At 41.5% G+C, this 10,707-nt stretch overlaps 1 protein-coding gene across 1 annotated transcript in view; it reads right to left on the bottom strand.

The window, feature by feature from the left end:
* Positions 1–215: 215 nt before the first annotated feature.
* eefsec (eukaryotic elongation factor, selenocysteine-tRNA-specific) overlaps positions 216–10,707 on the bottom strand; it is a 31,150-nt gene continuing 20,658 nt past the window's right edge. The window contains exons 7-8 of the mRNA XM_083971658.1: positions 6,813–6,969; positions 216–779 (exon numbers count right to left, since the gene is read on the bottom strand). Coding sequence (XP_083827784.1) covers positions 568–779; positions 6,813–6,969 — 369 coding nt within the window. The 3' untranslated portion in view covers positions 216–567. The remainder of the gene's footprint in view (positions 780–6,812; positions 6,970–10,707) is intronic.

Genomic DNA, 10,707 nt, shown 5'->3' with positions numbered 1-10,707 from the left:
ACTTGTTAACCATCTGTGAATGTCTGTATTTATATTGTCTAGTTTCTCATCAGCCCATGTGAGCTGGTACAGTGATGTGCATGACACTTAAATAAACAAACCAATCAATCAATCTAGTGCAAATCTACAATACTGAAACCTGGATTTCATACAGGAAGAGAACATGATTGTACACATGGATGTAACCCGTCATCATCACAGAAAACAGTCGGCTCGTTTCACCATAGATTTGTCTTTATTCGCTGTGGATCAGTGGTTAATTCACCGTTTGTAACTTAAAGCCATAATAATGAGTTTATTTATGGGCCGTTTATGTTCGGCTGAACTGAGAGAAACATCCAGAAAAAGAGTTTAAATCTAAAGGAACCGATTCAGACTTTATCAACAAAGAGAGAAACCAGAAGAAGGAGGAGAAGGAGAAGAAAACTGGATTAGGTCCGTCTCCATGTGGAGATAAAAAATAATAATCAGTGTCTCATGGGTTCAGCATTCCTCCGTCTCCGTCTCAACCCCCCCACCTCCTCCTCCACCTCCTCCACCTCCTCACCTTCCAGTCCCAAGGTCGGGTCAGGACTGCACCATCTTCTTATGGGGGTCGAAGACGTAGCGTTTAAAATGCAGGTGGATGTTGACGGGCTGCTGAGCACCGTCCGCCGCTCTGGGCTGCTGCTCCTCTTCTCCTCCTGCTCCTGCTCCTCCTGCTCCTCCTTTACCTCCTCCCTTCCCCTTCTTCTTGGAGGAGGAGGAGAGCAGCTGCTTGGTCTCTGGGAGGAGGCCTTCTGCAGGAGGAGAGACACAGAGAGAGAGACGAATGAAGCACAAGAGAAATAAAGAAAATAATAATGATTTCATTAGTGTTGAAAGTCCACACCTTCAAGGTCTTGTGGTGTGTCTCAAATCGCACACTTCTTTTAGTGCACTTCTTTACAGTACACTACACTATAAGGAAGTGCACTTACTGTACTTGCGCAGTGTGCAGATTTCGACAGGGTAGTACCATCTCAAATCAAACACTGCCACTACGCACTTACCGGAAATGACTCGACAGCTTCTTCTTCTATTTTTTAAAGGCTGATTGCAACTGGCCGTTGTAACCCTATCGCTGAAACTTGATAGCGCTTTTTGCTGATAAAAACAAGCTTTTATTTGTGTTTTATTGTTTTTGATTGATTGATTGATTGTATTTATTTCAAACCAAACAAAAGTCATATCTCACATACAACACAAAAACATCCACGGCCACAGGACACCATATAACCAAATATTGAACAGGACAAACAACAACAACAACAACAGACACTAACAACAACTAACACTGTTTGAAATGGGGATGGAAGAAGCAAAGCTTATCAGTTTCCAACCCCAGACAACACACATACAACACAACCAAAACACAAAGTCACTCTCCAAACCCCTCCCCCCCACAGTCATCACATTAGTTTACATCATTTATCTCTCCTCCTCTCGGTTATACATTTCAAACACTCCTTTTCTAAACTTACTTTTAAATTGATTAACACTTTTGCTGAGTTTAATCTCTACATCCAAGCTCCTCCGACAGAAATACACATACTTTTGTGTTATTATTGTTGTTGTGTTGTTTTGAGTGTTTTTTTAAAGACCTTTACGACGGTGTCAGTTCCGTCGCTGCTCAAAGCAACCGCTGCCGTTTGAAAAGTAGTGACGTGCTTCTGCTACGTCACTAAGATGGCGGCCGTTGAGGGTGGAAAGTGTCCAACGATCCACACTCAATTTTCTAGCCGTTTCAGTGCACCAATTGTGTGCATAGCGCACTACATTTTCGCACACTGCTCAGTGTGAACGCACTTATGTACTCAAAATATTAAGTGTAAGTGCAGAAGTGCGCGATTTGGGACACATCATTGGTCTTGTCTTGGTCTCAGTTGAGCTGGACTCTGGATGTTTTCTCCAGATCAGTCAAGACCACAGTTGGAGGTGCTGGTGCTGCTTGCCTCGCTCTGGTTCATGCGTGCACTATGAAATCCTTCCTCCATCCATATCTGTGTTTCTGTTTGTGTGTGTGTGTGTGTGTGTGTTTGCAGGACAGAAACTTTGCTGCTTGTTTGTGTCGTCGTTACGCACGCGGAAGCTGAGCGAGAAACGATCCGTCAGGGTTCGGTTCAGTCAGTCGGAGCTTCTTTCTTTCTGTCTCTGACCTCACGTAGCGCGGCGGCGCCAGCATTCTTCTTGTTATCGTTATGCCAATGTGAGGGTTGTTATGTTTGCGGCGCAGCCAGAAATCTCTCTCTCGCTCTCTTTCTCTCTGTCCTTATCTACCATCAGCTTGTAAAACGTCTGCTCGCCTCGCCACCACAAAACGCACTCGTACACACCCAGGAGTCGAACGTTTTGTGTCCGTGTACGAGCGACACAAAAGGAAAACGGCGTCAATTTTTCAACAGGAAAAACATCTCTCACATCTAATTTTTATATATAAAAAAAAACATTAAAAGAAACTTACACAGGAGTTAGGAATCCAGATATAAGAGGATGTGGAAACGTGACACCAGGATTAAACCAGAGTCTCCAGTGACCCGGAGCAGATAAACAGCGGTGAATGATGATGATAAACACACAGAAACTGTTACACATCGATGTGGGTGAATCCTGTTCGGTCAGTCACGGTTCATTCATGTTCACGGGCTGTTGAGTTCCCTCTGACTCTGATATTAGTCACTGAAGAGTCAGCGAGGACCCGACTGACTGAATATTCATCTGCTGCTATTTAGATACACAGTTTATTAAACATTATTTGACCCCTTTTCATGAAATGATTGTGACAATGTGATTTGTTCTCGATAGATAAAGTGTTTATCTTCTTAAAACCGGTAACTGGGACTCAGTGTGTGATCAATGCACCTGGATAAAGGTGATTACTGATGTGTATAAATAGGAAAAAGTCCACTGTCCATTTTTAAAACTCGTCTTAAAACCCATTTTTATTCCTTTGATTTCAACCCAGCATGAGATTCTGTTTTTGTTTTAGTGTTTTATTGTTTTTAATGTTTTAACATTGTTATTGTTTTACTGTTGCGTTCTGTTTTTATTCATGTACAGCACTTTGTTCCAGCTGTGGCTGTTTTTAAAATGCTCTATAAATAAAGTTGAGTTGAGTTAAAGCAGAAGTAAGCGATCCGGTCGTTTTGGCTAATGCTGCGTTCCAGGCAGGCTTTTGAAACCGTAAGTTACAGCTTCAAGTCACGACTTACGACTTTGTAGCGTTCAAGGCAACCCGTAACTCGTGTTTTTCCGACCTGTTTTACCTGTGAAAGTCACTATAACGGCCACTCGTAACTTCTGACCCGTGAACTCGCACCAGATCGAACTGGTACGACTTCACAGGTCAGAAAAACACGAGTTACGGGTTGCCTTGAACGCATCATAACTTCTTGTCAGCCGATGGAGTTGGCAGCCCCCGTCCTCGTCATGGATCTATTGGTCCTCGTCCCTACGTCACCACATTCACGCGCATCCCTTGGCTGCACACACAGAGAGGACCGCCCCTTTATGCCGTTCTCTCTCCTCATTGGATAAAGGTTGTAGGATACAAGGAAAGTTTTCTCCTCGGCTCAGAGCAGAGCAGAGTGACTGACAGACCCGTGTTTCAGACCAAACACTCTATGTAAGTGATTGCTGTCGGAAGATAGAACTATTTAAGACTTATATTAACACAAAAATTTCGCTTACTTCTGCTTTAAGAATAAAAAGAGGAATGTGTCTGAAAACAAAATTATTTCAACTTTATGGGCAACTGTGTAAACGAGCAAAAATTCTCCATTTATAGCATCTTAATGTGAGAATTTTCTGCTTTTCATTGTCACATCATGTGATAATGATTTTAATATCTTTTTTTTTTTTTTTTTTTTTAATTTAAAAAAATTCTGTTATTTATTTGTTTATGTTAATTTATGTGTTATGTAATATGTATGTTTGGGGAGACTGGTTGTTAATTGGCTAGGTTTAAATCAGCATATGCTTCATCCTACTCCTTTTCGGACATGTTGGGTTTTTGTTGTTTGTTTTGACTATTCTCATTGGTTTTCATTGTTTGTTTGTTTCTCGGGTTACTTTCTTGTGTTACTCATACATGTTTGAAATAAAGCAAAGCAAAAGGTTTTTTTTGTTGGAGAAACAAACACAGGCCGCTTGTTGTTGTTGTTGTTGTCGTGGTGATGAATCACAGGGAAGTTTATGATGCTGGCATCTGTCAGCGAGTCACCGTCAATACCCACATGAATGAGAGAAGAAACCCCCTCTTCCCCCATTAGACACCGACGGTGTGAAGCGCTTTCACTTTGGAGGAATTTTACAGAGAAACGAGATAAAACTGTTGAGGACTCCTCCGAAAAAACTAAACAAACAAAAAAACAAACAAATAAAACACAGCAACGAGCCTCAGAGTGGCGTCAGCTGAATAAGTCGGAAGTTCATAAACTGAATTTTACATTCAGGCTTTTCAAAACACAGCTGGCAAAATTCCTCCAGTCTTCGATTCTGGAGAATATGTTTTAATTTAATTGGGTTTCCGTCCACAAGCTGCTGTTGTAACTGAGTTCATGAATTTGGTTTAAAAACATTCAATATTATAATCCTAAAAGAGGGCACTTCTAGTTGATAATTATTTTTACGTGCAAAACTCTTTATCACTAAGTTTATGATTTATTCTTAAAATTTCAAAGAGAATTGCGAAGGGAAACAGAAAAAACACTCTTATATCGAGCCGTCAAACCACCTGGAGAGACTGGCGGTACCGCTCCTCTGGTGACGCTCCTCATTTAAAATGACAGACGTTGTTTGGGGGGTCGAATATTCGAAAAATAATCGATTAGTTCCCTTCCCGGTGATTATCGAATGGTGCTTTTGCTGGAAATGCCCACCCCTGTATCATCTCTGCAGAAAAAAGCTCCATCTCTGTGACCATGTTTCCATCCACTTGTCAATCGAACTATCTGAAGAGCGATAAAAAAACATATTAATGTGAATAACGCCGAGTTCAAGTGCGTCTTCATCTAAGACATTTAAATCCAAAAAAGAAAAAAAACATGAGCTGTTTTGCAATCATGTTGCTGTATTGAATTGTTTTCTTGCAGTTTAAGGTGTTTCCGTTCATTTTTGTACTACCGGTAAATTGCAAAATAGAAGGACGACGTCCATCCTTCATCTAAATGCACAAGTTACAGGCTGGTGATTATAATGCGACCTGTCATCTAAACATTGCTTTGATGCAGATGCAGATGCAGATGCAGATGCAGATGCAGATGCAGATGCAGCGCGTGTTAAACATTATAGACACTTGACCGGAGGTGGTTTGTGAACGTCAGTGCTTCAAAACGTCACATGAAGCCAGTCTGTCCTTTGTTGACTCCACTGTGTCTTTGAACAGCTGGAATATGGAGCAAAATCCGATGGGATCGACCGTACTGCACTAACTTTTTATCGATATTCATGATATATATAATCAAATTTTACTGTTTCTATAAGACATTTTTAAATTGATGTTGCTTAATGCGAATAAAAACGTGTGGATGGAAACATAGGTTTGAGTCTGAGCTCTAAAAAAAAACCACTGAACGTCTGTTTTGTGTTCGTGTGTCCGTCGCTCTGTGAGGAGGAGGAGGTGGAGGAGGTTGTAGGAGGATGTAGGTGAGGTTCTCTTTCTAAATGTTTTTGTTTTCTCTTCCCTCCCGGTGTGGAGCCGCGGGTTTGGAGCAACAGAAGGTAAAATAAACAGAGAACAGACTTCCACCGGAACTCGGGCCATCCCCAGAGGAATCCTGGGAATGTGGCTCGGGATGTCGGGGCCTACACACCGCTCGCTCTCTCTCTCCGACCACATCCTGAAAACTGAAAACTGAAAACTGAAAACTGAAAACTGTCTGCTGCAGAACCCCGAGAGCCACAGAGAGAGAGTGTGTGTGTGTGTGTGTGTGTGTGTGTGTGTGTGTTAGGGCTGGGTATCGGTACTCGATACTTTTCAGGTACCGACCGAAACAACCCAGTACCAAGTAGTATCGAAAATGCGCCTGTCAATCGATACCTGCAATCGATTATTTGTGTACCCAGATAAAGAAAAAAATGACTGTTTCTATGGTTTTGCTCGCAGCCAATCGCTGCAAGTGTTCTTCGATTCAATGCGCGGTGTGATTGGTCCACCACCGCAACAACAACCGCTGGTACAGCGGTGAAGCGGGTCTCTCTCTCTCTCTCTCTCCCCCGGTGTAAACATTTACATCAATATTTTTCGGCCGCTTCTAATCAGAATCCGCACCTTGCAGAGTTTGCACTGCACCTCAGTTTCATTTGTTTTTTATTTGACAGAGTTTCACACAGAACTTTCTGGTGGAGACTTTCCATGTTTCTTTCTGCGCCAGTGAAACGGAGACATTTACATTTTTTCATACAAGATGATTGTCTCATAAACTAGTTGATTTTTTATTTTTTTTTATTTTAGGACTATTTATTGCCCATCCCTAGTAAAAAAAAAGAATTTGAATGGGGAGGAGTGGTGACATTCATGTAACCGATTGCTTTTTTTCCCCACATGATTAGTATCTAATGAAGTTGAAAAAAAGTATCGAATGAAGTACTCAATTGGTATCGGTATCGGGTTAAGGGTACTGGTATTGGTACTGGTATCGACATTTTTTAAACGATACCCAGCCCTAGTGTGTGTGTGTGTGTGTGTGTTGATGGAAAAGGGAAACCCGCAGCAGCAGCAGCGTCCGTCTGTCTCTCTCTCTCTCTCCCCGTGACCCCAGGTGGACGACGGCGGCGGCGGTCGTTCTTCTCACCTTGTATCCGTATCTTGAACTTGCCGCTCTGTCCGAAGCCGCCCTCGATCACGCCGCTCTCGCCCGTGGACAGCGCCACCTTCAGCCCCACGAACAGCTGCAGGTTCGTCTCCTTCTTGAAGAGGCTGCGGCCGATCACCGTGAAGTCGTCGCTGACCTGAAATAACAGGAAATAAAAAAGACAGAGAGAGAGAGAGAAAGAGATCAACAACGACAGCTCCAGATGTGACAGATGTTCAATGATGTTGGTTAGAGGCCCGTCACAGTTATGACGTCATCACCTGATCACAATTATTTAAAGCAGATATCAGTGGAATGTTTTTGTTAATATAAGTCCTAAATAGTCCTATTTTCCGTCAGCAATCACTTACATGAAGTATTTCAGCCTAAACACGAGTCTCTCCGTCACTCTGCTCTGCTGTAACCCGAGGAGAAAATTTTCCTTGTGGGATACAAGTGTTATCCAATGAGGAGAGAGAACGGCATGAAGGGCTGTGTGTGCAGCCAAGGGATGCGCGTGAATGTGGTGACGTAGCACGAGGACCAATTGATGCCTGACAAGGGCGGGGGCTGCTAACTCATGGTGCGTTCAAAGAAACTCGTACTTTGTGTTTTTCCTTCCTGTGAAGTCATACCAGTTCGATCTGGTACGAGTTCACGGGTCGGAAGTTACGAGTGGCCGTTATAGGGAACTTTCACAGACAACAGGATGGTAAAAACACGAGCTACGGGTTACCTGGAACGCTACCAAGTCGTAGTTGTGACTTGAAGCTGTAACTTACGGTTTCAAAAGCCTGCCTTGAACGCAGCATTAGCCGAAACGGCCGTGAAGCTGATATCTGCTTTAAAGCTGACTGCACTCATTTATCATAATTGTTGGAGCTATATATTTCTTTCTTCTTCTTTTTTTTTTTTTTTAGTTTAGTTAGCACTTTACGACAGAGTATTAGGGCCACACTGAGGGAAAAAAAATCACAGACCTCGAGAATCACGTAATAGTTTTACGGGAAAAGGTCATAAATTATGAGAAAAAGTCATAATATTACAAGAAAGTCGTGGTTTTACGGGAATAAAGTCATAATTTTACAAGAAAAAGTCATAGTTTTACACAAATAAAGTCATAATTTTACCAGAAAAAAGTCATATTACGAGAAAAAGTCATAATTTTACTAATATCACTTTTTTTTTCATAATATTATTACTTATTCTCATAAAACTATGACTTTATTCTCGAAGTCTGTGAAAAAAAAAAATCTCATTGTGGCCCTGATTTAATTTATTTGATTTCCGTCAGTAATGTTGTGACAGTTTGTATAAATTCAATTCAACCTTTATTCCCAAACTGTACAGCCTTTAGCCTGTTATTTTTATCCAGCAAGCAGAGAGCACAGCATTTTAAAGTTTTTTTTATGTATTATGCATTCTATATTTTATGTAGTAGTTGTGTAGATATATATTTATTTACTGTATTATTCATAATGTCCTGTTTCTCTTTTATATATTACGCTGCTGTGACAAATGAATTTCCCCTCTGGGATGAATAAAGTTTAACCTAAACCACGTTTTCAGTTGAAACTGGACTTTGCATTGACCATTATGTTCCTCTGATCCGTCTACACCACATCAACCAACCAATGAGAGAGTTTTTTTATGATTTGAAACTTTTCATTGTTTGACAAATGTCCATTATAATGATGGTTCGAAGGGTTTCACTTCATCATCTGTATAAAAACATCTGGATGAAACCAACTTTTGTCAGAATTGTCGGATTTCATCACTGTTTGAGGTTTGACTGGTCCTCTTTTAATGACATCATCACGTCACACCTTCTTCTTCCTCCTATTCTTCTTTATCATCTCCTTCCTTTTCCATTTCCTCCTCCTCCTCTTCTTCCAATTATTTTTCTTCTCCATTCTTCTTCCTATTCTCCTCCTTCTTCTTCCTCTTACTATTCTCCTCCTTCTCCTTCTTCCTCTTCTACTTCCTATTCTTCTTCCTCTTCTTCTTACTATTCTCCTTCCCCTCCATTCTCCTTCCTCTCCATTCTCCTCCTCTTCTTTTTCTTCCTATTCTTCTTCCTCTTCTCCTTCTCCATCCTCTTCTTCCAATTCTTTTTCTTCTCCATTCTTCTTCCGTTTCTCCTTCCACTTCTTCTTACTATTCTCCTTCCTCTCCATCCTCCTTCCTCTTCTTCTTACTATTCTCCTTCCTCTCCATTCTCCTTCCTCTCCATTCTTCTTCCTCTTCTCCTTCCTCTTCTTCTTACTATTCTCCTTCCTCTCCATTCTTCTTCCTATCCATTCTCCTTCCTCTTCTTCTTACTATTCTCCTTCCTCTCCATTCTCCTTCCTCTTCCTCTTACTATTCTCCTTCCTCTTTCCTCTTCTTCTTACTATTCTCCTTCCTCTCCATTCTCCTTCCTCTTCTTCTTACTATTCTCCTTCCTCTCCATTCTTCTTCCTCTTCTTCTTACTATTCTTCTTTCTCTCCATTCTCCTTCCTCTTCTTTTTCTTCTCCATTCTCCTTCCTCTCCTTCTTCCTCTTCTTCTTAAGTATACTATCTGTATTATTAAACTATGTTCAATCCCAAACTATAACAGTGGCATAAAATGATCAGAAAAAGACAATTAGATCGTTAATTGTGCAGTTATATGCGTGGTGATAATCAATAATCATCATCTAAACTCTGTCTATGACTGTGACATCTCTACATGTCGTTGGTCTCACGCTGCCATGTTGGCCTCATGACGATGACGATGATGAGGAGGAGAAGGAGGAGGAAGAGGAGCTAGCTGCCCTCATCAACTGCACCATTCATTCATTGTCGAGCACATTCCTGGCGGCTCGTCGCCTAACTGTCTAGCACTCTCTCTTTCATCCTCTGCACATTATACGCCATATTTGTTTGTATTTCTTGCTTATCATCGTCGTCCATCTCTGAGTCGATCTAACCTGCTGCTAATCTGATAAGAGGAGGGGGCACCGCTCTGTCTCCTCCTCACCGCCGGCTCTTCCTCCCTCCTCGTCTTCTTCTTCCTAACCCTCATTCATTCTTGAACGTTTGACCCTGACGTCCCATAAGCGTGACTGATGCGCTGATAAAAAAAAAAGAAAAAGAAAAAAAAAAAGAAGAAGTACAGTAGCTATAGATGTCTGACAGACCGTATGAACTGTGACTGGACCGACCCGTCATGTCTCAGCAATGCAAGTAATGTGTTTCTCTCTCTACAAGAGGGAATTCCTGCGTCTTTAGACTGAAGTTACTGCGTCTGCTGCTGCTGCTTCTTTAGACGACGACAACGACGACATCACATGACCACGTCCTGACCTCTCACACACACACACACACACCACCGCCGCCGCCGTCAGTGCAGTGACTGGAGCTGTCGACAGCCTGAGGTGCAAACAGCAGGAAACTAGTTCACACACTTGACCTGTGACCTGAACCTGAACCTGACTCTGCACAAGGGGGAACACAGACACACACACACACACACACACACACCAGGGATGTCACGATTACACGCTGTATTAAACACCATGGTTAATTAATCGTATAGATTCCTTAAAAACGTCACAAAAACAACGTGTGTAACGTGTCCGAGTGGTAAAGTTTGGCCAAAGTGGGAACTTTAAATCATTAGAAATACCGTATTTTAGCTGTAAATGTAAAAAAATATGTAAAAAGATAAAAGTAGTGGTTAAAATTTAAAATAAAACCATGCAAATACATGTTCCTCCTCATCTTTTGATGCCTGCAGAGTGTGTCTAAACATGGATTCTTTTGTCATCGTTATTCGTAACACACTGAATTGATAGGAATTTAAATGTTAGTGTGTCATTTGTAATAAAACAACACAATTACCGTAAAATAAACTTAAACATTTGCTACAG

Source organism: Trachurus trachurus, assembly GCF_905171665.1.
Source record: "Trachurus trachurus genome assembly, chromosome: 5".
NCBI lineage: Eukaryota > Metazoa > Chordata > Actinopteri > Carangiformes > Carangidae > Trachurus > Trachurus trachurus.
The sequence above is the reverse complement of the archived record's forward strand: the minus strand, read 5'-3'. Positions and strand labels throughout refer to the sequence as shown.